The 26992-nt window shown below is 42.6% G+C and overlaps 3 protein-coding genes across 8 annotated transcripts in view; 2 read left to right on the forward strand and 1 right to left on the reverse strand.

Annotated features, from left to right (window-relative positions):
- Nucleotides 1-8557, forward strand: part of slc4a5a (solute carrier family 4 member 5a) — a 56794-nt gene extending 48237 nt beyond the window's left edge. For all 3 annotated transcript variants that reach the window (XM_021308951.2, XM_021308960.2, XM_012849459.3), the window contains 3 exons: nucleotides 1117-1290; nucleotides 1386-1444; nucleotides 8386-8557. In XM_021308951.2, coding sequence (XP_021164626.2) covers nucleotides 1117-1290; nucleotides 1386-1444; nucleotides 8386-8551 — 399 coding nt within the window. In that variant the 3' untranslated portion in view covers nucleotides 8552-8557. The remainder of the gene's footprint in view (nucleotides 1-1116; nucleotides 1291-1385; nucleotides 1445-8385) is intronic.
- Nucleotides 1111-15246, reverse strand: ogfod2 (2-oxoglutarate and iron-dependent oxygenase domain containing 2). 4 transcript variants are annotated; one of them, XR_002426850.2, is made up of 8 exons: nucleotides 14028-14252; nucleotides 13869-13925; nucleotides 12405-12515; nucleotides 12219-12318; nucleotides 11130-11254; nucleotides 10176-10433; nucleotides 9711-10064; nucleotides 1111-1198 (listed from the first exon to the last, which is right to left on the reverse strand). XR_002426850.2 is itself a non-coding variant. In XM_012849472.3 (7 exons), the coding sequence occupies exons 1-7, from the start codon at nucleotides 14160-14162 to the stop codon at nucleotides 9798-9800; spliced, it is 1053 nt and encodes a 350-aa protein (XP_012704926.2). In that variant the 5' UTR covers nucleotides 14163-14252; the 3' UTR covers nucleotides 7911-9797. The 4 variants fall into 4 exon arrangements, 3 of the variants coding, with proteins under 3 accessions (XP_012704926.2, XP_036000554.1, XP_036000553.1); XM_012849472.3 differs by lacking the exon at nucleotides 1111-1198 and having other exon boundaries at nucleotides 7911-10064; XM_036144661.1 differs by lacking the exons at nucleotides 1111-1198; nucleotides 13869-13925; nucleotides 14028-14252 and adding an exon at nucleotides 15182-15246 and having other exon boundaries at nucleotides 7911-10064.
- A 224-nt stretch (nucleotides 15247-15470) lies between these two features.
- Nucleotides 15471-21191, forward strand: zgc:113436 (uncharacterized protein LOC503528 homolog). The gene is made up of 8 exons (XM_036144659.1): nucleotides 15471-15783; nucleotides 15938-16131; nucleotides 16219-16330; nucleotides 16412-16550; nucleotides 17918-17972; nucleotides 18063-18320; nucleotides 18402-18512; nucleotides 19734-21191. The coding sequence occupies exons 1-8, from the start codon at nucleotides 15615-15617 to the stop codon at nucleotides 19989-19991; spliced, it is 1296 nt and encodes a 431-aa protein (XP_036000552.1). The 5' UTR covers nucleotides 15471-15614; the 3' UTR covers nucleotides 19992-21191.
- Nucleotides 21192-26992: the final 5801 nt, after the last annotated feature.

A 26992-nucleotide genomic window follows, 5' to 3' on the forward strand; every position in this document is an offset into this window, starting at 1 on the left:
ATTCTGAAGTGGAAGGAAAAAGACGTGTTTTTTTTCTCTTATTTTCACGAATACCCATTAAAAAGGGATTATCAGAAACACCATTTGCTAGTTTGTCTCTGCCAGCTTTGCACTTTTAAAGACAAAAGTGTTCGCCCATTCTTCTTGGCAGATAACCTTAGCTCAGTCAGAATGAATGAGGAGCGTCTGTGAACATCAACTTTCACGTCGCGTCAGAGATTCTAACTTAAATTTAGACTGGGACTTTGACTGGGTCGTTTTAACTCGTGATTATTCCTTGAACTGAACCATCCCATAGTAGCTCGGGCTGTTTGTGAGTTAGGGTTACTGTTCTGAAGAAAGGTGAACCAGTTCCATCCATCCTCCCATCAACTCTGACCAACTTCTGTCTGAAAGCTGGAGAAAATCCTCACAGCACGTTGCTGCCGCCGCAGTGTTTAACCATGAGGATGGTGTGTTTAGACTGATGTTAAGTGTTGGTCTTCTGCCATGCAGGTTCAATATTGGTCACATGTAACCAGATCAGTGTCGGCTGTGTTCTCTATAAACGGGTACTAGAAAAAGCCACCAAAAGACCTACCGCTGCCATCAGCACTGTGTTCTTTAACATGGAAAGTACTCCTGGATCAGTGTTTCTGTGTATATACTCTGTCTTCTAAAACCCCCAGTTGCACTGATCCAGGTTTCTTCCTGTTAAAAAGGAGTTCTTCCTTTCCACGGTCGCCACATGCTTGCTCTGGTTGAGTTATAGCTGTTAACTGCCTGACATTAATATTTTTGCAAGACACTGTATTTATTACGGAGGGGGGGGGGGCAGCAAATACCTTCTACAAACACACAGTATTGATTTTTAGCAAGATCATACAAGGTAAATTAGAAGTCTATAACCTAACTGGCTTTTATTTGACAGTAGTTAGTTTTTACTGATTAAATGAATGAGAGAGGTTTACTGCATTGCTGAAAAACCACAAATAAATAAGAGGACAGGGGAAATGTCACTGGGATTACACTTGATTCATCAGCCCTTTGGCTTCCAGATAGTCAAAGCATAACCTGGATATGAGATGAGTGTGAGTGCATTTAAACGAAGAGCCTCGTCTGTCTGTCGTACATCAGATCCTGGGTCTGATGGTGGTCCGGAAGATGCTGGACATGATGTTCTCTCAGCATGACTTGGCCTGGCTGGATGACCTGTTGCCTGAGAAAGAGAAAAAGAAGAAGGAAGACGACAAGAAGAAAAAGAAGGATAAGGATAAGAAGAAGCCCAAAGCAGAGGACAGTGAGGAGGAGGTGAGAAACTTAAACCTTTGCTGCCCCCTGCTGCATTTCGTGACGCTAGATGAAGGCGATTGTCTGACACCTGTGCTGTGTGCGACTGCTCGTAGGAGAAGTACCATGGCTACGCCAACCACTCCCCCAGCTCCGAGTCGGACCTGGACCGCAGGTACTGTGTTCTAAAGCTGCACATCCCCTACAAAGACCTGGTCTACCCAGATGTAGCGCAGTCCCAGTGGGGAGCGTACTGCCAGCAGGCTGCCACGCGTGGTGTATTTTAACACGCGTGTGCACGGAATCCTAAAGAGCACATCTGCACAAAATAAAGGGTCAGTTCACAGAAATGCACAGATGAAAGGAACAAGACATTAACCCTACTTTCCCTGTTCACCACCACCTGTGGTTGACGATAACGTTTTCATTTTTAATTGAGCTCATTCACTGTTTGTTTATCCAATTCAGGCTTCCAGGGCATTTCAGAATAAATGTTCTGGGATGCTGTGGATAAGGTCTTCTTTCTTCCTCTCTGCCTGCAGATGCAGTGTTTACCTCTTTCTGTTTAAATTCACAGTTTATTATTTTATTTTTTTGCATGTGGTTGCCTGCTGGCTTGGTTCTTACCTCACAGCCTCATGCAATAGATAAAGAAAAACCTATAAATAAACTACGGTTTAGAAGAAGCAGCAAACCTTTGCTGGGGCAAACCAGAATTATGTATCATACAGGATTAGCCCCTCTGCAGAGTTTTTCTGCCTTTGCTTTTGTCGGGCTTAAATGTTTCAGATCCTCAAATAAATGTTAATATCAGACAGAAATAAGCGGGTGAGCAATGAGCTTTTTTTAAATGATGATTTTATTTATATATAAAATGAAGCGATCCAAAACAACCGGATCACTGTTAAGAAAAAGCAATCCCCCTCGTTTTAAAATCATTATTAAATTATGATTAGATACATTCTTTCATTAGTCAGCGTCAGGCCTGAATGCAAAAGAGAAATCTCTTAAATAGAACCTGTCTGACAAGAGGATGTAGGCTAAAAGTCACAAACTTGAATTTCCATCCCATCATGTCCTGATGTACAGAAATGTAAGAACAGGTGAGAAACACAGGCACTGACATCTATCAGTCTGGAAAGGGTTACAGACCCATCCCTAAGATTTTGGGACGTCAGCAGACCAGAGTGAGAGGCGTTGCCTAAAAAAGCACTGCAGCCCCCGCTTGCCTCAGTTAAGGATGATGTTCATGATTCAATGGGAAGAAAGAGACTGGTTTTAAATGGTGCCCATGTGTTCCATGGACAAAACTGCAAGCGCCTGTCTCACATTTACTACAAACATGCATCTGGATGATCCCCAAAACATTGGGAAGAATATTCTTTGTCTGAAAAAATACAAATGAAACATTTTTGGAAGGTGTTGGTTCCTTTTACATATGGGGCAAAAAGTCATTCATCATGAAAATGAACGTCATACCAGCAGTCAGCTTGCTGTGACTAATGGAACCAGGAATTCTCCTACAGGAATGGGAGGATGTCCGACCACCTTTCTGGGACTTCCTGGTTATCTGTTCATTGTGTTAAACACAAGCTCAGGTTATGCTGCAGGAAAACCATCCAAAGCACACCAGCAAGTCCACCTCTGAATGGCTCTAATAGTGATGATACTGCAGCATGACCTTAAACAAGATGTTTATGTTTGAAAGAAAAACATGAACTTTGAATGTTGTTGGCTTAAAACAAAGGACAGCGGACTAACACCCCTCTAGAACGATGTAAAGGACTCAGTTGTTACAAAAAGGCTGGATGGCATCCGCTGCTGCTGATGGGTGGTACCACCAGGTATCAGGCTCAGGGGGAGCAATCACGGCTACACAAGGTTGGATTGTATAGTTGTTGTTTTCTTCTTTAATAGGGAAAGCATAATTTGACAACTGAATGTTGCATTTCCTCAGGTTATCTCTGTCTGATATAACATTTTTACTTTATGATCAGAAATATTTAAGTTTGACAAAAAGCAAAAGCAGTGTTGGGGCAAACACTTTCACAGCAGCTATTGGCCCCACATTAATATGTACATATGGAGATTGTACAGGCTGTACCAGCATTTTATTTCTTTTTTTTTTGTTTTCCTTACTTTGTAGTTCAGTGCAGAAGTTGTTTTTCTTGTATTAGTGATTCTAATCAGACAGTCATTTTATTTACTTGACTTACTCCAGTCAAACAGTCTGACTTCCTCCATCAATCAAATGTTGAAAACTGTAGCTTTTTCCAGCCTGAAGCTTAGATTCTGTTTTTTTTTTTTTCCTTTGTTTTTGTTTTTTTTGTGGGGGTGGGGGGGGGGGGGTACTACCTCCAGCAGCGTACACCTTGGACAGGTCACCATTCCATCACAGGGCAACACAGACACACACAACCATGCATACACTCAATCCAGATGGCCTACTAGAGAGACCAGATAATGATACAGTCTTGTTTTTGGACTGTGGGAGGAAGTTGGAGTACCTGGAGAGAACCAACGCACTGTTGGGGAGAACATGGACATTTGTTGTAGAAAGAACCCAGGCAAGGATTTGAGCTCAGGATTTTCTTGCTGCAAAATAACAGTGATACCAACTGTGCAGTCTTTATTGAAACATGTGAAATCTATATTAAGTATTAATCAATAATCTGAGTTTCCCTGACTGAAAATAGATAATGTTTCAGCATGTTTTGTTTTTGGGATTTCAGTGAACTGACCCTGATGTGGACAACATACAGCACTGTCTCGCAAATATGTTGATATCACCTAAATGTTTTAACCACAAACTTCAACACTGCACAAAGGGAACTAAAAGTAGGTACATTTTTCTTGAAATGAGTGTATTTTCCGGTGATTTGAGCAGGTAAATAAAACTATTTGCCAATGGCATGAGTATGTTTACCTCTAAAATAAAACAATTAGATATCCTGCACTTGAAATAAGATGATGGAGATGAATTGTTCCCATTTTAAGTGCATAAATCTCATTCTATTTGCCAATAGTTTTATTTACATGCTCAAATCAAGGAAAAAATACAGTAATTTCAAGAATATTTTACTTAATTTTAGTTCCCATTTGACAGTGAAAATATTTTACTGAGAGTTTTGGATAGACCACTGCTAAGTAGCCCATTGCTGTGGAGTGGATGGCAAATGATACATGATTTAAATCTACAAAAATCTGATCAACGGGTCTTGCACAGATATGTTTAGCCCCTTTTTCTCTGGTGTCTCCACATAAAATCTAGTGCAACTTTTTTAGCAACCTAATTAGTAAACAGCGTCGAGCTGTGTGTAAGATAATCTCAGCACAAAGGCAGCTGTTCTATGCAGGCGTCAGAGGTTTGTTAGAGAACATCAGAGAATGCAGCAGACAGCTCAGGCAGAAGTCTGGGAAAAGGTTTAAAGGAGGGTTGGGTTACAGAACAATAAATCCCAAGGATGACGATGGTCAAACCCTCGTCATCAGTCCGTCATGTGACAGGAAAATGGCACAACTGCAAACCTAGCGTAGTTTGCCACAAGCCAAGTAGGAGACATATACAAGGTAGAAGAAGGTGCTCTGGTCAGATGAAAGCAAAATGAAACATTTTATCCTACATACAATGTACTGGGTGAAGAGAAACTAACATTGCACATTGCTGTGAACGCACCATACCTCGTGGTGGTGGCAGTAACATGCTATGTGGATGATTTTGTTCAACGGGGACATGGAGGCTGATCTGTCTGAGCTGGAACTGTTTTACTAAGGAGAGTAGGACAAAACACCAGTCTCTAGTAGGCCCAGATGATAATTAAATAACAATAAATAAAGATCGATAGATGTGTGGCGCAATAGAAAAAAACGGTCAATTAAAAAGTTCAGTGGAAGTTTAACTTCCCTTTGCATTCTAGCCTATCATGTAGGTTAACACTGCAGTCATTACATCCTCCCAACCAATCACAGACGCAGACCCAGGAACGCTCCGTTACCAAGCTCCGCCCCTTTCAGAGAGCAGAGTTCTTTTTCTTTTTTTAAAACTTGCAGTTTTGGTAAAACATTGGTTGAATAAAGAGTTGAGTTTGAATTTCGTTTTTTTTTCTCTTCTTTATCTAAAAATAGGTCATAAAGCAACAGCATAAAACGGCCAGGGCTGCACTTAAAATAAACGTTTTCAATTATTGGATAATGATATCGATCAGTAGGATTTTTATGTTATCTATATGCTTTTTGGTCCAGCTCTAGGCATTAGCTGTGTAAAGCTGGTGGACTGGACATATGTCCAAAAAGACTGTAATTCCAGCACTCGATGGTTCTGCAAAGTATTAACTCAGGCGTGGTGAATATAAAGGCATGCCACACTTTTCAGATCTTCTATTGAAGAAAAATAATACATGTATCATTTTCTTCTACTCCATAGCTATTCAATACTTTCTGTTGGTCCATAACACAAAATCCCAATAAAACACTTTGAAGTTTGTGATCGTGATGTAACTAAGAGGTGTGAATACTTTTTGCGAGGCTCAGGGGCCCACGGTCTATTTTAATATGTGGAAATTGCCCTATGGTGTTGTTGTATTGCTCTTGCATGTTCTGACTGAGAACACGCTCTTTGAACCTGTTGTGTTTCCAGAGCAGCACAGTTGGGCCCCGCGCTTCAACTTCCTGCACTGTATTGCTGCCGTTTATACCCTCCAGCTTCACTGAATGCTTTTAAAGACACACTTGTTCACTCGACCTGTGGACCTGTTCCCTTCCAAGGGCCCATTAATTCCACCTGACGCTGGCCTCATAGCTTTCTCTGTATCTGTAAATGTGGCTTCACTCTCCTCTCCATGCAGTTTAAGGCAATGCAGATGACTGGAATGTGATTAACATGTACATTTACTGCACTGCCCTCTGTGCACACAGCTCAGCAGACTCTTCCCTGACGTCTGCTGCCGCTTTGGAAGCCTTCTGAAGGGGCAGTTTCAGAAGGCATTTCAAATGAAATGCTTTCTTTGCATGATGTGGGGTTTCAGGAGAAGAGTGAGGTGATGTGTGGTCTATGTAGTAGCTCTTTACCTTTTACATACAGGATACAGCCCAGTCTCTGTAGTTACCTATATGCACATGCATCAGGCTGTTCTGGTTGTTTCTTTTTCCTCAACATGCTGGGTTTGGGGTTTGGCTCTTTTTTTTTTTTAGTGCATCAGTCACAGCCGCATGTCAGCCTAATACCCTCATCTGGAGCCACAACAGTTTCTCCTGAGTTAAACGTCGTCTTTACGTGTCTTTGTCCTTTGTGGCAATTTTGATACTTTTGGAGAGAAAAAGAAATTCCATATGTCTGCATTGCTTTGAAAGAAGCATGGTTGATTATCAATAGATTATCCGCTGATCTAAATTTCATCATGCATCCCTTCTTTGGAGTCACACTGGAGTTGGAACATTCATTCGTGAAAATCAGGAGAGGTCAGTCAGATAAAGAGCTTAGCATAAATAAATCTATACATCTCTACAACAAAGACAGTATATTTATCAAAGCAGGACAGGTTTTAGCAAGTCCAGCTTTACAGTGCCTTGTAAAAGTACCTGCCGCCTTCAGCTTTGACAACAAACTTCAGTGTTTTGTCGGGGTATTTGTGTTCGAACAACACAACCTAGTCATGTATGATTGTAAAAAGGAAGGGAGATGATGCTTGGTTTGTAAAATGGTTCACAAATGTAAATTTTTAAGTTCACCCTTTGGTGCAGTTACAGTTATTGATGGTATGTCTCTACCAGCTTTGCACATCTATTTCCATTTTCTATTCCTTTTAACAAAACAGGTCTAGGATTCTCCTTTTGACTTAGGTCTGGACCTTGACGGGGTCGTTTTAAAGCATAGATATGCTTTGATCTAAAACCATGCCGTTGTGGCTCTGGTTGGACGTTAAGGGTCATTTGGGGCGACGGTGGTGCAGAGGTTACGGGGTTTGTCCTGCAATTGGCGGGTTGCCGGTTTAATTCCCTGCTCTGACTGTCTCTGTCGTTGTGTCCGTGAGCAAGACAGTTCACCAACATTGCCTACTAGTGGGGGTCAGAGGGCCCGGTGGCGCCGGTGCATCGCCTCTGTCAGTCTACCTCAGGGCAGCTGTGGCTACTAACATAGCTCACCACCGTCAGGGTGTGAATGAATGGGTGAATGACTAAACTGTAGTGTGAAGCGCTTTGGAGGTCGTCAAGACTAGTTAAAGCGCTATACAAGTACAAGCCATTTACCATTGTCCTGCCCCGTCTAAAGTCTTTTGCCGCCTTTAACAGGTTTTTCATCCAGGATCGCCCATGCTCCATCCATCTCCCTATCAGCTCTGACCAGCTCCTTTGTGTCTGCTAAACAAGAGCAACCCCACAGCATGATGCTGCCACCGCCATGTCTCACTACTGGGATGATGATTAGCTTTTTGCAACACGCCATGTTCTGCATAGGGGCCAAAACGCTCAGTGCTGCTCTGATATGTGTCCATGTTTTCAGTACTCATGTAATAACTTGCAGCTAACAGCAAATTGCTGCAGTTTGATGATGCCGTGTTCTTTGGTCTTAATGATGCGTTTACTAACATTTTCCAACGATCCCTGGATTTATACTGAAGTTAAATAGCTTTACAGGCTATTTATTTTTCAATTAGGTGACTTCCGGAGGCGACTACTTAGGGGTGTCGCAGTAAAGGCATGGAAAACTATTTCACGACACTCCATTTAGCTATTCATTAAAAATAGAAGTATTTAAAAGCCATCCATCATTTTCCTTCACTTCAAAATTGTTCCAGGGACACGAGTACTTTTGGAAGGCACTGTATGATTTCTGGGTTTCCTTAAAGTTCAGTTCAAACTATGTCAGGGTCTGACTAGCTATAGCACAATGGTTTGAAGGAAATCAATCTGTTTTGACCTTACTCTCCGCCGACCTGTGAAAAACGTATTTCTAATGGGACACATCTGTCTATAACCCACCCTGCTGTCAGACATAAGGCATTGTGGCGTTTTCTCTTGGAGTCATAATACCTCATGGCTGAGCCCCCGTCCTCCCTGGTAGCCCCTTTGGTGTTTTTGGCTGTGGGCGTCTGGTAACTAGAGCTTGCCCTTCCTCAGCATCACCCTCCACTTGAAGATCTCCTGCCCGTCTTCACCAGCCATGCCCATGGGCCGGGGGATGGGCTGCCCCGTGCCCCAGGTCAAGATCGAGATGGAGTCAGACTACGACTCGGACCTGGACCGCCATCGGGGCCGGGACATTAGCAGCGAGACCACGTTATGATGTCTGGCTGACCGAACAGGATAGTGAGAGGCAGCTGGATGGAAACCCGACAGCAGACTGTGATTAGAAAGTTTGAAAACCTTCACTTTTAAATGTGTGCTGACATGTCCTGTGTATAGTCCATTGATAAATGATTGTATTTATTTACTTGTATAATGTATAGGACCCTGGAGGAGAGGAACCATGTATCTCTTTACAATACACTGTAACTTTATGTAATTATTATACTGTCATTTTACCAAGTGTAACTCTGTATTATTGAGCTATAACTGTAATTAACTGTAATACCAAATGAGGCCAACTGTATGTACAGAGATGAACTGTGGGGCAGGGTGTGTGTGCAGCTTTATTTTAGGAAGTGTAAATCCTCCTGTGTGCAGCTCTGCCTCCTCTCGTTAGCGTGTATATATTTGTGCTAGGGGCGTCTGCTGAGTCTGTCCCATCCCACACAGCCTCACCCCCACCCCCCATTTCCCTTTACTTCAAAAGTCCAACTTGCCATTTAGCAAGAAGAAAAAGAAACAACCAAAAGGCACTGGTGTTGTGTGTGTACAGGCTCACTTCTTTTCAGAGCTGGAACCAACAGGTCCATGTTTGTGCTTTTCCTTTTTAAAACGTGCAAGAACATGGTGGACTTTAAACGGGACACTGAATGTGCGCTGTAAACAGATAACCGAACATCCATGAGTTGTTGAATTAAACCTTCATTATTCTGAACTGGGACTTTGATTTTCTTTCCTTCTGTACCTGGGAAAACATGATCCTCTGTGGGTAGCCGCTCCAGTTATGGGAGACTAGCCAGCTTTCTGTCCTGCAGCCAGGCCAGTATACACTCGCAAAAAAAAAAAAAAAAAAAAAAAAGAAAGACACCCAGGGATACCCAGTATCCAAGATTTAAAAAAAAAAAGTGTGCTGAAGAAATTAAATGGATCATTTAGCTTCGGGAGTATCTGAGTTAATGACATCATAAGAGGCACAAAAATCAAGCTAATCAGCAAATACAACTGGATTAGCAACTGACAAGTGTTCAAGACTCCCTCCCCCTCAACCAGGCATAATTATTCAACAATTATACATTACATAAAGATTCTAAAATAGTATCTACTATAATTAGTTTCTATACATTGTGTAAAAAGGTTTCCTGAAGTACTCCACCTACAGCTGACGGACAACTGGAGATCCTGACCAGGGCTGACCAGGTATAGAAGATGTGGGTTCCTAAAGTCTGGAGAGCAGCTGGATACTGTCATGTTAAAGCGCATGAGCCATTCTGGTGAGGACAGGTGTAATCTGTAAATCCGTCTGCGAAGCCGTCCCCCTCCACCAGCGAGGGCCTTCTGTTGCACATAGGGCACAGGTTGTTGCGCTCTTGGGAGGCCCTCATCCAGATGATGAGGTTCCAACGCTGGCCGCAGGAGATGGGTAGGGCCCCGTGCATGTGCTGGCCCCGGTGCAGGAGCCCCTCGGTAACCCTGTGTTCCACCTCTGTGCACTCGGTCTCGCTTACAGGCACCTGCAGGAAGCGACAGGACCGCAAGAATCAAACACCTCCTGAAACCCATGCTCATATCTTCACAGCACTACACGCCAACATCGAGTTTGCAGCATCCCGCTGTGCTTTCACCTGTCTCATGTCACCAAAGAAAAGGTTTCCGTCTGTGAAGCTTTTGCCCAGGGAAACATTAAGAGTGACCTCGGCGTTGTCATAGTGATAGCTCAACTCCAGGTCTTCGTTTAGGTCATATTTGACGACAAAAGCTTTGTGGCTGTCTAGACAGCGCCCCCCGCAGTCCGGGTAGAGCAGGGAGGTGAGTGGCTGCAGGTAGCGCTCACGGAGAGGAGTGATGAAGCCCTCGTCAAAGCCCAGCTCATTGAGAAGAATCTGAGGAGACGAGAACAATCCGGATAAGGCAACGTCCCCATGAGGCAGCGCTTCACTCTCAGAACCGTCGGCTCCATTTGTTTTAAGGGCCGTCAGAATAACCTGAACAAGATCTGCGAACATGTCTTCCCATGTGCCCCAATGTCTTTTATTTCTTCCCATGCTTTTTATTGATTATGGCAGGACCGCTCTTTCACAATCTAGAATAAATACAGAGAATGATGTTGATGCCAAAGCTGAGCTCCTTCTGGCGGAGATGTATGCACATTTACCATAAATCCATTTAATATAATAATTGGACCATAATACAGTGAAAATATAAACTAATAAATCAGTGGGGAAAGAAAATCTACATGGGAATAAATATGATCCAAAACGAAAAGGCAAATTACATAAATTGCAACATGGTAAATCTTTACTCTTTGGAAATAAAACATCCATTTCTGCCTGATTTTACAAATGAAAAATGATCTTAACCCGTCGTCTTATCATTTCTGCATTTATTCATGATTAGAGCAGGTTTGGTCCTCCTTAGCCCTGTATTATACGGAAATGCACTCCTGCATACTACTGATGAGCGCCACCACAGCAGTAAATGCTTCCTGCGGCGCAGCAGATTGGTGCCACTCAAACCAATGGAGCCATATTATCCTGTGTTTTAAAGCGGTGGAGCGGGCAAAAAGAAGGATGTACTACCCCGTAGTTGTTCATGGTATTGGGTCTTCCTTTAGGGGCCGACGACCGCTCAAAGTGCTCCAGCTCCTCCACCAGCTCCTCACAGAAGCGTTTCTCAAACACTGGGAGACGATACACTCTCAGAGCTTTAAATGAGAGAACGGTGGACAGTTAGTACAGCTTTCTGAACACATTTTAGACATAATGGGAAAAACACAATACTGTTGACTTATTTTATTACTTAATAAAGTAATTCTAAGGAGGATTTTAATGTAAGGCCATTACAAGAAATCCTCTGACCACAGCTTTTAGGGCTGATTTCTGATCTCAGTCTTTTGGACAGCTTTAACAGATCCTGGTTTCTCTTTAAGTAATCGAGCTGATATAACGACTGCTCAGATGGTCGCTTTTCTAGCCTTCCTGCCGAGCGCAGCCATCGGTTGTTTCTACCAGGAAGAGGACACGTCACGCCACTGTGTGAGAGAGCCCTCCCTGTAAAACAGGGCTTTGCTGACAGTTTAAGACAAAGTCACAAAGGTTATAATGTTCACATTTCAAACTGGCTTAAGCCTTTTACTTGAGTGATACGCACAGTTTGTGCAGCTAGCACAATAAACAACTACTTTCCAAGAAAATAGAGATTTCCGAAAGACTGGCAACATTTTCAGAACTAGAACTTTCCTTGACAGAGGCTAAAACATAACATTGCCTTACAACCTTCTGCCTTCCTGTTTTCAACTGACAGTACTGCTCTCTCTCTCTCCCTCTCTCAGCCTAAATGTACCATAGACATTATTAGATGTGTTCTAGGAAATAGTTTATTTTTTAAATATCCCTGGACTTTAAACAGCTTCGCTCTGTATCAACATCCACACCAAAAGTTGGTGCTGCCAGGACAACCTGCCAGCCTTATGGCCCTTTCACTGATGGGGGGAAAAAGGCAGATTTTTTTCGTTCTCTAGACTGGCCACAGATACGAAACACGAGGTAACCACAGGAATAAAGCACAAAGAGCGGGGCTAAATTAATCTTAGGGATCTGTTGGGCACTTCAGGAAAAGGTGCCTCTGCTGATGCTTCTTCTAGGCACTGACAGCTGTCTGAAGCTCACCCCCCACGTCCTCCAGCAACTCCACAAGACCTTCTTTACAGGCGCCGCTGCTTCTGCAGTACTCAACAATCTGCTGGAGCTTTGGAGCGAGGTAGGACTCCTGGGGAGAGGTGGAGTTCAGGAGTGAAGTCTCGGCGAAGCGCAACAACAACCAGGCACTGAGCTGGAGGCTGACACATTAAGTACCTGCAGACGGTAGACATGAGGGTGAAGAGGCCGGTACGTTTGCTTAATGGCAGCAGTTCTTTCAGCTGACGTCTCACATATGCGCCGCCTTCTGTCCACCTCCTGGGAAATCTGAAATTGGGAGTCTGGATTAAACTTGACTTGACCTACAATGTACTGGGTTTTTTTTTCTGTAAAGCTTCATCAAATCGCTACAAATACTGTAATACTGTGTACTCTAAATTGAGCACCATCTTTGAGGCACTCTCCCACCGGTCCATGCCGCCTTTGTTTACTGATCAACTTTCACCTCCTTGGAGAAGTGACAAAATATTTAAACAAAGAACACATCCAGGAGACCCACTTGATTTTTTTAAGGAACTTTCACCATATTTGCTTCAAAGGTTTGTCAGACCAGGTGGGAAAGGCGGTAGAACCCGAGTTTGACTTTAATGAGGGCTTTCAAGGCTAGCAACTGCAGAATTGACGGATGCTTTGCAAAATCGGCATTTTGAGTTTCCAAACAAACGCAAGCCCACATCGCTGTAAGGTACTTTCTTTTCTTGGATTTTTATGAATAAAATCCATGTGCAAATATCAGAATGCAAAAAAAAAACAAACATCCTAACCTCAACTCTCACGTAACCCTGGAAGCACATTTATCGCAACAAGCTTTATTTGCCCCTTATGTTACCAGCTCTGTGATGACTGTGCTCCGTTGCCACGTAAAAACCTGGCGTAGTTACTATGTTTCAGGTTTCTGGATAGACTGAGACCATATTTATGAGGACCTTTCTAGAAAAACAAAAATCTATTGTTTTGGGAAAAACAATACCATATGCACAACACCTAGAAACCATGGAATTAATGCATTAATTCTGTATACCTGCTTATTGTTGCAGGGTCACAGGCAGGGCTGGGGCCTGTGTTCAGCTGGCACTGGGCACATACACCCTGGACAGGTTGTCAGTAAATATGAAGGACAAAAAAAAAATGATGCACAGAACTAAGAACCTTGTGCACAAACGCTCAAACCTAAGATATGGGCTGTATTTTGGACTGTGATAAAGGTCTTGTGTTGGTGAGGCTACAAAACTGACCCGTCTAACCCGGTGCTAAATCCAGTTCGGGTGGAGGTGGGAGAGACAGGACTACTTTTTTTGACTTGGCAAAATTAAATCACTATAAGTGAGGGGAAAAAAGCTATTTTGTTATACAAGTAAAAACCTGAATAAGGAGCCATTTTATACGTTTGTTATGTTAAAATCCTAGAAAAAAATAGAACAATAAAAAAGTAAACATTGATTAAACAAGCAAACAAATGTCTATTAAAGCAACTGTCGCTGTATTTCTCATTTATTTATTTTATTTTTTTTTTACATTAAATGGGCCGACACGCTGAGTAACTTTAGCACCACCCTGGGGCTAAATGACCTGATTTTAGAAGCAGGCGCGTCACCAGCGCGCGCTCTGACGCCTCCGTACCTTTGTGAGCGCGTCTGCAAACTGCTGCTCGGTGACGCAGCCACGGCTCTGTAGCAGCTGTGGGTGGAAACAAAACGGCACACATTACTCTCAGACCGGAGCAAAACCGCGCGCAGGTCCCTTTAAATGCCGCATATGTGTTTGTAGCCGCTGACTCACTGACTGGTAGTCCAGTCTGAACTGCTGCTCGGACACAAAGCGGACATGCAGCTTGTAGTCCTCCAGGAAGATGTTATCGGTTGTGAAGCAGCTGCATGTATAAAACCTGGACCTTCTGTCTGTCTCGTTGGTCATGTTTCTCTCGCCGCAGCTGTCAGAAGACAAACCCACGTCCAACTGTTTTGTTTCCTACTTCCGGTACGTCTCGTTCTTCTTCTTGTGTGTGGAGTCAGTTGTCAGAAAAACTTTAAGGTGTGCATTACCGCCACTAATTTGTATGGAGTGCGAAACGAATATGTTTATTCTGTGTATTTCCATAAAACTATTATAATTAGTATTTGATAGTACTTGAATTAATATTATTATTTATTCTTTTTGTAGTGGATTTGTTACATTTAATGTTTCTTTAGTTTTTCAAAATCGTTTCATATTATACCTTCTTTCTCTCTCTGATTTCCAACTTACTAGTTTCACTCTCACCCAACACATAGAGTACTGTTGAGTCCAGTGAGTCCAAATAATATTGCCAATAATTTGTCTTCTCTCCAACTCAGTTTGTCCTATACGACCATCTTCCTGTGCTTTCTTTATTGTATTTTTTTCTGCCTCTTTTCCTTCATTTTTTGTTTTACTATACATTTAGTTGTCTTATACTGACCTTTTTCCCGCCCTGTCATCTGTTCCATTTCCCTCAACCCTCAATTTTTGCTGGAACCCATAGAAATGTAACTATTGATCCCATCACCTGTATCATAAATAAATTTTGCCATATTTCTAACAAAGTGCCGGGTCTCCTTTTTGAGTGACTGTGTTGTATACTGCTGAACTAACTTGAGTATTGTTCTTACTGGTCCTATTTCCTCTGTCCATATAATAATAATAATAATAATAATAATAATAATAATAATAATAATAATAATAAATAATATATAATATATATATATATATATATATATATATATATTATATATATATATATATATATATATATATATATATATATATATATATATATATATATATATATAAAAAGGTCCCGAGAGGTTGGAATCGTGTACTACACTTTCCACTAAAAGGGGGTACTAACGAGAAAGCAAGAGTCGTAAACAACAGCTTCAACAAATGAAGAAGAAGGTGAAGCAGAGGGTGCGCACCATTCCTCATCCGGGGAGACATAATACGGCGGGTAGGCGCCACTCGGCGCATCAGTAGAGACCCCCCGTTCAGAATCAAAGCAGCACGCGCTCTCCAACACCTAATTTAAAACAAGCATAAACACACCATTTTTCCACCAAAATAAATATAAAATATAATGAAAAAAATCTACATATTCTCCTGGATAAAATCGGGCCGTTCTGTCTCTGACCACATCGCTCGTCGTCGCTTTTAGCCTGCCGATCCTCCGGCGGGCTGATAGGGAGCGCACCCGGACAACCACGGGCTCCGTGTTGTTCTGCTGCAGCTGTGGTGGTCTCTTCACAGCGTCTATGGTCGCGCAGTCCGTCCCCCGGAGTGGAGCTCTCTGCAGCTGCTGAGCATGCCGGCTGGCCCATTTCTGCTCACCGAGGTGCGCCGTCGCCGTGTGACATGCTGAGCGTGGACTCGTTGCAGGTGGCTGAGGAGGAGGTGGTGGAGTCCAGCTCCAACAAACTGTCCGACATTTACACCTTCGTGGCCAAAGGCAGCCTCCCTCAGACGATGACTCCTTTGCAGAAGAAGAACTTCAAAAGATACGCTCAGAAATTCATCTTTGACGGTAAGAGAGTTCGTAGACCTCGCCCACCTCCTTTCCCAGATGTTGTCAGATGAACGTGGGCTGTTCCTGGGATAACCGGTCCAGGGACGGAGCTGGACGCCCCTTGCGTCTTATCCTGGCCTTGACCTGTTGCCTCTTCCTGTCTGTGTCCAAGAGGGAAAGCTGTACTACGTGGGACCCAAGAAGGACGAGAAAAGGGAGGTGGTGATCGAGGCGGGGAGGAAGAGGCAGATCTTCCTCGACTGCCACTTCAATGACATCGGCCACCACCTGGGCCAGAAGAAGACGGTGCACCGGATCCAGAGCCGGTACTACTGGCTGGGCATCATCAGGGACGTGGTGGACTGGGTAAGGAGGTCTGCCTCATTTCCTGCTACTGCCTTGCCGCCACTGTCTCCTCCTGCGTCAGTTAACGCACAGCTGCCCCTGTTCCAGATCAAGCTGTGTGAGACCTGTCAGCAAACCGAGAGGAGCAAGAACCTGGCCAGGACTGTTCGGCCCATTAAGGTGGACGCCCCCTGGGATATCGTCGGGATTGATTTCCTAGGTCTGTTTTGGGAATCTTGGCACCACCCACCGTCTTCTCTGCGGGGTGACGCGCTGACCGTCCGCCTCCTCTCTTCAACAGGGCCTTTCACAGAAACCCAGCACGGCAACACAAGCGTGGTCCTGTTCATCGACTACTTCAGCAAATGGCCGGAGGCTTTCCCCGTGCCAGCCGCAGACCCCCTGTCCGTGGCCAGGTGTGTCTCTACGTGCATCTACAGGTGAGCGGGGTCGGGTCCGTCTGCAGCGCCCTGCAAAAGTGCAGTGGACTTTTTTTTTTTTTTTTTCACAATGCAAACGAACTTCATAGTATTTTAGGAGGTTTTTATTCTTTTGATGAAAACCAGGTAGTGGGTACCGGGGGTGTAAATCACCTACTATATCACGATAAGATGTTCTATCCATTTGATTGGATGACGATACGATATTCGCCGATATCACAAAGTCTTTTCCGATTTCCGATCGACATGATGCGATATGTTCTGCCCACCTAACACTATTTATTTAAATTGATATATACTCACAAAAAACAAACAAGTATGATTTCTAGCCATTCTATATCTAAGCTATTATAGGTATCAGGCATTTAAATAAATGTCTAATCAATGTTCTAATTTTAAAATAATAATAATAATAATAGATCACCTGTTCACTTTAGTAAATTTCAAAATAAAGGTGCATCTTAAAAAGGACGATGTGGATCGATATTCTCATTTTGCATTGATATAATTGAATCGCTAGTCATTTAATCCATATATTAATGTGGATCGATGTATTGATACACCCCTAATCGATACATGGATTTTAAGTTGTTGTTTTTTTTTTTTTTATTAAATAATGTTATAAAACGTGGCATGTATTGTATTTTTATCATGTATTCCACCATCTAGAAGGTCTAATATCCAGCCGTCCGTCATCCTGCTGTTCACTGGTCTGTCCTTCCGTCCTCTAATTCTAGTTTCTCCGTTCGGACCTTGTCCAGCGTAAAAACATACAACACAAAGTCATAACCAGCAACCATTTAGTATTTATACTTTAAGCACGGACAATAAAAACGCTGGAATCGCTGGAAATCTGAGGGTGCAAAAAGCGTGGGAGGTGGCCCTTAAAAATGCGTGGGACATCAGTGGAAGCAGGTCTCACGCTTCAAAAAGGCAACTAAAAAAAGTAATTTAAATGTTCTTGAAATGAGCGTATTTGTCCTTGATTTGAGCAGGTAAGTAAGATTATATGCTAATGGAGCATCTCATCTCCATCTTATTTCAAGTGCAGTGTATGTAATGATGTTATTGGAGGGGTAAACTACTTATTCCATTGGCAGATCATCTTATTTACCTTATTTAGCTTGATTGTTGTGAATTATTGCGCTGGCTTAAACGTTAGCTGGTAACTGTAAAACAGGTGACGTCACACCAAGAGACATGAAATAGTTCTTTCAGTCGCTTTTTGTGAGAAACTTTTTAACGCTGAAGGACACATGAAAGTATAAACTGATTTGAGTTGTGGATACTTAAGTAGATTTCTGTCATTTGTGAGAAGTTGGTCAGTTTCTTTCTAACTTTCAGTCCTTTTTTTTTTTTTTAATCAGGTTCGGAGCCCCTAAAACAATAGTGTGCGCACAGAATCCTGAGTTCTGTGAGGAGGTGAGACTGTGGACGCCTTCTGAGACTCTAGGTCAGATGCACCGGCTCTGAGGACGTGGTTTCATGTTTTTGTTTTTTTTTGTTTTTTAGGTGTCCAGGGTGCTGTGTGAGAGGTGGAGCTTGGCGCAGAGGGTGTCTCCTCTGGATCAGCCTCAGCTCAACCCCCTGCACGACAGCACGGGCCCCCTGCTGAAGGAGGCGGTGGCGCAGATGGTGGTGGAGAAGCAGGCGGACTGGGACGACTTTCTGGACCCGGTGCTCTTCCTCTTCCGGACCTCCGTCAACCCGACGACCAAGTTCACTCCCTATTCGCTCATGTTCAGCAGGGAGGCCAGTTTACCCAGCGAGGTGAGCCTGCAGAAGGTGACCCGGTTGTAACGACGTTTGTGGCTTGTGTGTTTTTTTTCTGACTCGTCTCATCTCGTGTAGCCCACGCTGACCCTGCTGCATTACGACGACCCAGAGCAGGATGGCTGTAAAGAGAAAGCGTCTACGTATATGGACATAATGCACGAGCAACAGAATGCTGTTAAGCAGCTGGTAAGATGCTTTATTCTCTATATGTCTAATAGTACTTCTTTTAAAAAGTCCTTTTTTTATTTGCAAAGTCATATATTGATGCACGGGATATTTCTGGCTTTAATGAGGTCCTCAGAGTCCTCCAGTTTAGCGCACTAAAGTCTTAAAAACAGCCCTGGGAAATGCCTAAATTGTGTAAAATACTCTTTTTGGCCACTTGGGGGCAGCAACAGACCCTGAAAGTAGGTGAACCAGTCTTTATAACTTTGCTGCTTCATCAGCTCCTTCTAATGTTTCCCGTGTGTCAGTTTAATATCAGTTCTGTTAGAAACCATTACCACATAATCTGCTTCAAACATCATTTGTTCGAGCGATTGTGACATTCATCGTCTAAAAAGTGCGTAAAAATAAAACTAACAGAATTTGTTTCTAACTTATTACAGAAAGGGACCAACTTTCTGTGAAGCGAAATACGGAGTGGTGAATCAAATTAATCATTCATTTGATCAAGTTGGTTTATTTGAAGCCGTTTTCCCCTCGTGAGCAACCTAACGAGGCAAGGCAGGACAAAAATAACAAAATATTGTGAGAAAATCAAATTAGGAGACAAAAACTGCATTTTAATGGTTACCTCAAAATCAAGGCACAATATATAAAGACAAAAAGCAGTCAAGTGTTGATTTAAAGCAAACTGGCAGCTAAGACAGAAAAAAAATTAACTAACTGAAATGTTTTTTTTAACCTTCTTTATGAAAAAGCTGCAGTTCAGAGCGAGCTTTAATCTCCATCCTGGTTCATACAAGAAATCCAGTTTTGGTTGCTCTAAATGAAGACATTTTACTACAAATACACAGATAAATATTTTCCCTGTAAATGCATGCATATGTCTACAGGAGAATTAATGATTTCATTTCTGACTCATTGACGCCATCGGGTTCTGCATTACTCAGATTTTTAGAATGTTTATTCAGGCGTTTTGGAGCACAGACACCTAATGGTACCTCGTTTTGTTCTGGTGCTGTGAGGAAACGTAAACGGGTCCCTGGTGACCTGTGGTAATTGCGACCCGAGGGATCTGAGTATCATGCAAGTTACTGATATGTATTCAGACCCCATCACCGTTTAGTGCCTTATACATGTTTATGATATTCCTTATATGTGATTGCTTGGTGAACAAAACCTTTTTTCTCTCTGTTTTTGTGTCTTTGTTGTTGTCTGTGTGTTTTTCAACTCTACTTCCAGGTAATAGCCAACATGAACGCAGCCTACAAGCAAGAGAAGAAGAAGAACGCCAAACGCAGGACGCAGAACACGTCGCCTGCTACTTTAAGTATCACGGAGCCGCTGTTTGCTGCAGTGGACACTCCCTCTGCCAAAAAAGTCAAAGAGAGCTTGTATTTGTCGTTTCCTGTGGAGACGGTGCTGGCCACCGAGGCTAACAGTTCTGAGGACGCAAAGACTGAGCTGCCATACCGCTTGGCTGAGCCTGACGTCCACTGAGGATGATGACTAAACGGAGTGTTATGCCATCAGAGCCATGGACAAAATTCAGATTGAATTGGAAGCTAAATAAGTTTTACAGGCACCAAGGATCCGCCCCCTCAGCAGGGTTCCATCAGTGCTGCAAAAGCTTTGCTCCAACAGACAATCGGTCAGTTCTACTTCTTCCTGGGGCTCTCGTAGAGGGTGGCTAGCCAGCCACCCCTGCGAGCCACATGGGACTCAGACACATGGGGCCTCACGGGGCCTGAAAGACCCACAAGCGGAGTAAAAATGTGCCTTTCTGAAACTCAGTTCCTGCTGTTTCATTGGTACAGCAATGGGGAAATTCACATCCCCTGTGGAGCGTAGGACCTGACTGGAATCGGAGAAACTGCTAGAAAGAAGCTAAGTTGCAGTCTCACTTCTGCGCATCCAGCCGCTGAAGTAAAGAATGCCGAAACAGCTTTGTTTCGGCATTCTTTCCTGTGACAGCTTCTCAATCAGCTGTCACAGGAAAAGCTGATTCGAGACGACGCGGATCGGTCGCTTCCCTCACCAGACAAGCTGAGAGCTCAGAGACTGCATGGAGGATGTCGAACCGCCCTACCCTGCACCCCGACCACGTTTCAGCTAGCTCATAGCCGCTAACCCGCAGCTGAAATAACCGTTTCCTGCACCACTGCTCTTCCTTGGATGGCCAAAGTGAACCAAACTCACACCGAGGCACCGACAGGTTTGGCAGAGAACCAAACAGGGAAAGTTAAATGGTTTATTTGGAAGTTTTTGGTTACATTGTGTTTTTAGAACACATTGAGCTGACCGACATAGCTTCCGTTAGCATTTTGATACCACGCCATTGCTGATGTAATTCGACTGTGTTTTTATGGTTATAACAAACATTATCTCCACAAGGGTTTTATACACTGATGGGATATTGATGTTTGCGTTATCCGGTCTACTCATTACAACTAAAATAAGCTGAAGCATCTTAAAGTTAGCGCTGAAGGTCCGCTAGCCTAAATGCTATTAGCCTCCGGTAACATCCGGTCTCCAGATATTCAACTACAGCTCGTTTCAAGCATAAGGTTTGTTCGATTCGCTCCACCATCGTTCAATAGTGCTGTGAGCGTTATTGCCGCATTAATATGGAATATTAATGTCGATTTTTAAAGGCCTTTTAACTTTAGGATTAGCCGATCTTAGCGACCGATCGCTACAGCGACCCCTACCTCCTGGAGGTATAATCGCATTGGTAAAATCAAGCTTCCCTAAAGTTAATGATTTTACTGAGAAAATCTTTCTTTAAAATTTTATTTTGTTAAATAATGTTTTGTTTATCTCAGGATTTGCATTGTGAATGGGTTGAAACACATATCAAATGTTGTTCTAAATTAGTTAAGCTAATTTAACTCCATTCCATGTTCTTTAAGTTGAACTTTGGTTCTTTAGGTCAGATCTGCAGTGAGCCAGGATTCACTGAATTACTCTGATGATGGTCACCGCTTTTATTTTGTCTTTTGTTTCTTTTGCATGTACATAGTTCCTTAGCGTAGCTTCTTTTTATCTTCATTTTGCTCAGTAGTTTTAGTTAAGTTTCACTAACCTAGTAGATAGGATTTGTTGATTGAAATATTGTTTTGATTCAGATAAACAGCATTATATAGTGATGTTCTCTGGATGTTCATTTTATTTCTGTTAATAAATTATTGAACTTAAGGAGAAGTTGTCATTCATTTATTCTATATGTGTGCAGAGTTTGCTGTTTAAAGATCGCTAGTGCTCGTATCATCCCTTTCAACTATTGTCCTGACATCAGCTCCCGGACAATACCTAACAGGAAGAGTTATTTATTAAACATTAAATATCTTTAAACAGTGTGTAATTGCACAACGTCCACAAGGGAGGACAGGACGCTCAGCAGCGTAAGGCTGCGCGTTAACGTGAGGCTGCCTGGGACCTTAGATAGGAGCAAATCTTCAGGTCTTTTTACAGATTTTCAACTGGATTTAAGTCTGACTGGGCCATTTCAACTCATAAATATGCTTTGATCTAAACCATATCCTTTTAGCTTGGACTGCATGTCCGGCTGGAACGTGAACCTTTGTAGCCTCTTAACTTTCTACCAGGAATGCCCTCTTTTTATCTCCATCTATCTTCCCATTAACCCTGACCAGCTCCCCTAAGAAAGCATCCCCATGACATTATGCTGTTACCTCCATGTGTTAACCTTAGGGTGATGTGCCCTGTTAGATTTCCACATGTTGAATTTTGCATGTAGGCAAAAAAGTTCTATTTATACACCCTGGTTGCCTCATGGCCACTTCCCGAGGAAGGATGCTCGCCTTGCCCCCGCCCTGTCAGTTTAGGTATTCCTTGACAGGTTTACAGCTGTCACATACTCTTAATATTCAGATGATTCATTAAATGGAGCTCTGTGATTGTCAAAGTTTGGGATATTTTTCTTTATTTTTTCTTTTTTTTTACCTAACTTTGCTAGAAACGACTCTGCAACTTTCTCCCCGTCTTGTCTGCTGTGCTCCTTGGCCACCATGATGATGCTTGTTCACTAATGTTCTAACCCTCTGCCACTAAATGACGCAAAGACACACGTTAACAAATGCATATCACACTGTTTAGAGGATTATTTGCATAATATGCACTACTTTGTGTTATCGCATTCAATGTCAAGAACAAAATTCTAGTTAGTTACTGCAGCATCTCATCAGCTGATGGTGTAGAGCAGAGGTGTCAAACTAATTTCTATATGGGGCCACTTTGGCATCATGAAGTCATTAAAAGGGCCGCTTGCATGTGTAGAGACGATACTTTTCATTTCATAATTTCATTCCAGTTCACACAGTAGTATAAGAAATGCACAGTAACATAAAAGTAGCACTCTTAGGCCCAGTTTATACAGTTTATCTGCAAAAAAAGTTGATATTGGGGTGAGTTACACTTATAGGAGGCACAATTTTAGCCACTTTATACACTATAAAAGGATATATGCCTTCTTTTTTGGCTCTCGAGGGCCGGATAATTTACCTTGAAGGGCCAGATTTGGCCCACGGGCCTTGAGTTTGACACCTGTGGTGTAGAGGATCGTTGTTTATGGTGCGGCTGATTTTGTTAGAAATCGGAATCTGTAACTAAACAGACTGCAATAAGGATTTGTCTGTTTGACTTTTTCTCTTCTATTTCCCCACACAGATTTTTACCTTGACCGTACATAGGTTGTTATTCAGACACATTTTACCTACAATAAAGGACCAAAGGACCTTTTTGCTTGCTTTACTGTTGATTTATCCTTAAAACAGGAATATAAACAGGGAAATCTTACCTATATAGTTATTTCATACTTGGAGGAAAAACATGTATATTATAACTAATTTCTATTTCATCTAAATGTACTTGTGATTATTTGATTTGAAGACATTTGGAATTAAGTCAACTTTACAAATGAATAATACACAAATTCTATTCTAAGGCGTCATTTTAAAGACGGGAAATTGTTTCACCATGATATAGTTGAATAATCTGTTGGGAGGAGCCACATTGTGGCTCCAAGCCATGGCATTTCAGAGATCCTATATATACAAGATGTGCCACACCTCTAGTAAAGGAAACATGTAGAGTAACGCTGTGTTCACGTTATCTCGGGAGTGGGAGCTCAAAAAAAGGCTTTTGTGTGCCTCTGCTTTAATGAAGTACAACCAATTAGGGGCGGCAATAAATAGTTTAGAGCTGCAGTTAAAAACATGTTTTAACTGCGCGGTTGTCATATGGGATATTAAAGGTGCCATGACATCACTGTATAAACCATGTAGTTGATATTGTTGCATATGTGAGTTATCCAAAGTGTTTAATAAAAAAAGAACATGCTTTATCAGACCAAATGTCCCTCTTCAGTAAAACAGTGGCTTGCGGTAATCATATGCAGGTCTATCTAGTTGACTTCACTCTGACTGGCTACAACCATATTTGGAAATCCCAAAGCTCTGATTGGAGAATATGAATTGCGTAGAAACAACCCGTTTCAAATCTGACCGTTTTTTTGTTGTTTTTAAGCCAATTAGCAAAGCTGACTGCCCAAGAGCAGGTGCTTTGGTATTTAATTTAGACATCAACACGATCTCATCAGTGCACAACAAACTATATTATACCCCCTAAACCTCAGTAAAACAACAGGCTGCTTCCCAGTTGGAATTCACACTTCAGTTTGAAATCTTCCGACTGAACAGAGAATTAGAAGTTGGGTTCTAGTTTTTGTTGTGGAATCTCAGCCACAACAAAAATGCCTCTTGAAGTTGGATTTCCATTTTAAAAAGTCGAAGGTATCAAAGCCGCCTCAAGTTCAACATTCAATATGGCTGCCGTGCTTATAAAATGTAGTGGAAGTCACAAGTTTAAACTATTTATTTGTACTTCTAAAGGTTTTTTTTAATTCTGTGGCAGTCATGGTACAGTGAAAACTTTGTTGTGTAAATGTTAATGTACATGTTACGTTTAAACATATAAAGCAGGTAAATTAGCTCTACTGGCTAGCCACAGCAAGCTGAGGGCATGTATGCGAGACAGGCCTTCTTTTTTCGGATCACATACAGCTATTGTACATACACCTAAAAAACCAAAAATAATCAACAAAAAACAAAAAAAAATATGTAAACAAATTACTTTGAGGCTGGTCCCTAAATGTGACTGTCATATGAGAAGATGCCCCCTGTTTATATACCAATATGTGTGTATTACCATTTGAAATCCCACTGATTTCTCTCTTGAAGCCAGAATGTGTGTCAACTGAGTGGTAAAATAAGGAGAACCCCAACTCCTGAGACAAACTAAAAGGAGCGTGTTTGCTTTGGTGTCCAGGGAAACATCAGGGCAGAGCATTTGCCAACTTATGATGGATTAAAGGCTATATTTTTAAGTAATTTTACAAAAAACTTTCTAATTTACTTCATAAACAAATTAAAATTGGTTTCCGGCTCTGTCTACTGGTCTACTAACACCACTGTAGTCATTGACAAGGCCTGTCCAGCACTTCCTGTATTTTATAAGCTCGCTAAAAGGAAACAACCCGAAAAAGATGGTGTTCACTATCACTGCAGCAGAGAGGATCTTGATGCACTGCTTGTCTGTGTGGTTCTAATCTCGACAATGCTGCATCGTCATGGTACCTTAGCAGAGCTCAGACCTTTCTAAAGGACTGCACACACACTGGCCACTGCCAGTTTAGCTCCTCCCATCAGGAGGTAGGCCTACCATCAGCTCACATAGAGCCCACACACCCAGATCCAGGAACAGATCTATTTTCTAGAGCTGTAAGAGATTATGAGATACAGAGACTGGACTGCAAAATTGGTTGCCATGGAAATTACAGATAAACGGACTCTGGAGGTTTGAATAGGTGGACACAATGTTTGCTACTTAACGTCTGTGTGGGAGAACAAACCGGGTTCTTAGGCCCCGGTTCGGTTGCGTTGTGTTGTTATGAGAATCCAGTACTGAAGCTGTAAACATCCCTCTGCCTTTTAGATTAAATATGGAAAAATATAGTTATGGTTTGAAGAGTCTTTTCATTACTACAGAAGTATACAATAGAAACACCACATTATCAGATAAAAGAACCTGGGGTGACTGAGAACAGGTCGGCTATTTAACAGAGCCATTGTAGCAGTAAATGCACATTTACTGGAAATAAGTCTATAATGTAGACTTATTTGTAGGAGGATGCTGGAGTGGACAAACATCTTGCTGCCTGGACCATGGACTACCTCACTGACCGCCCTCAGCACATGTGGCTGCACGGCTGTCAGTCAGAGGTGGCACTCTGCAGCACCGGGGCCCCCCAGGGCACCGTCCTGTCTCTGTTTCTTTTCACCCTTTACACCTCGGACTTCACCTACAACACGAACAGCTGCCACCTTCAGAAGTTCTCTGATGACTCGGCCATTGTGGGCTGTGTGTCTGAGGGGAACGAGCTGGAGTACCGGTCGGTCATCATGGACTTTGTGTACTGGTGTGAGGAAAACCATCTGTGCTTAAACACCAGTAAGACCAAGGAGATGATGATCGACTTCAGGAGAAGACCCCCACCTCACTCACCTGTGAACATCCAGGTATTTGAAACTCCCCACCTCACTCACGGGGGAGTGAGGTGGGGAGTTTCAAATACCTGGGTGTTCACGTCAATAATAAACTGGACTGGACTCATTACACTGATGCTCTATACAAGAAGGGCCAGAGCCGCCTCCACCTCCTGAGGAGGCTGAGGTTCTTTGGAGTGAGCAGGCCTCTGCTTAAGACCTTCTATGACTCTGTGGTGGCCTCAGCCCTCCTCTACACTGTCGTCTGCTGGACCCCAGGCAGCACAGAGCAGGACAGAAAGAGGCTGAATAAGTTGGTGAGGAAGGCCACTTCTGTCCTGGGATGCTCTCTGGACTCAGTGGAGGAAGTAGCTGAGAGGAGGGTGCTGTCCAAGCTCACATCCATCATGGACAACACCTTCCACCCCCTGCACCAGACTGTAGAGGAGCTGAGCAGCTCCTTTAGTGACAGACTTATACATCCTGTTTGTAAAAAGGAGCGCTATCACAGGTCATTAATTCCTGCTGCTATCAGACTTTACAATGCTGCACTATAACTGCAATAACTAATGTGCAATAACTACTGTGTAATTCAACTTAATACCCTGTACAATAATCCTGTTAAATAAGTGACTTCAGCTGTTATAGTTATCACACTACCTCACTGTTGTTCTTACCTGGTACCACGTTAATGTACAGCGTCAATCCATTTGTATATAAGTCACATGAATGTACATAAGTCATCCTAAATCTCTGCTTTATTTCCTTTTTTTATACACTGTATATATGTGGACACACTCTATATACCTTATGTACCTTTTCCTCCTTTTGGCACCTTCTTTGTTTATTAAGCCAATGTGTGACAAGTGAATTTCTCCACTGTGAGATCAATAAAGCCTATCTTATCTTTTGTCTAATTTTAGTTATGTATTTATT

This window comes from Fundulus heteroclitus, chromosome 12 (assembly GCF_011125445.2).
Source record: "Fundulus heteroclitus isolate FHET01 chromosome 12, MU-UCD_Fhet_4.1, whole genome shotgun sequence".
In the NCBI taxonomy this organism is placed as follows: domain Eukaryota; kingdom Metazoa; phylum Chordata; class Actinopteri; order Cyprinodontiformes; family Fundulidae; genus Fundulus; species Fundulus heteroclitus.

Excerpts from the sequence above, each read along its gene's own strand:
- zgc:113436 (XM_036144659.1), top strand. The coding sequence starts at position 15,615 with ATGCTGAGCGTGGACTCGTTGCAGGTGGCTGAGGAGGAGGTGGTGGAG. Across the intron at positions 16,132-16,218 it reads TCAGGGACGTGGTGGACTGG|ATCAAGCTGTGTGAGACCTG; the intron begins GTAAGGAGGTCT and ends CCCCTGTTCCAG. Across the intron at positions 17,973-18,062 it reads ATCCTGAGTTCTGTGAGGAG|GTGTCCAGGGTGCTGTGTGA; the intron begins GTGAGACTGTGG and ends TTTGTTTTTTAG.
- ogfod2 (XM_012849472.3), bottom strand. The coding sequence starts at position 14,162 with ATGACCAACGAGACAGACAGAAGGTCCAGGTTTTATACATGCAGCTGC. Across the intron at positions 13,926-14,027 it reads TCAGACTGGACTACCAGTCA|CTGCTACAGAGCCGTGGCTG; the intron begins GTGAGTCAGCGG and ends TTCCACCCACAG. Across the intron at positions 11,255-12,218 it reads GTTGCTGGAGGACGTGGGGG|CTCTGAGAGTGTATCGTCTC; the intron begins GTGAGCTTCAGA and ends TCTCATTTAAAG.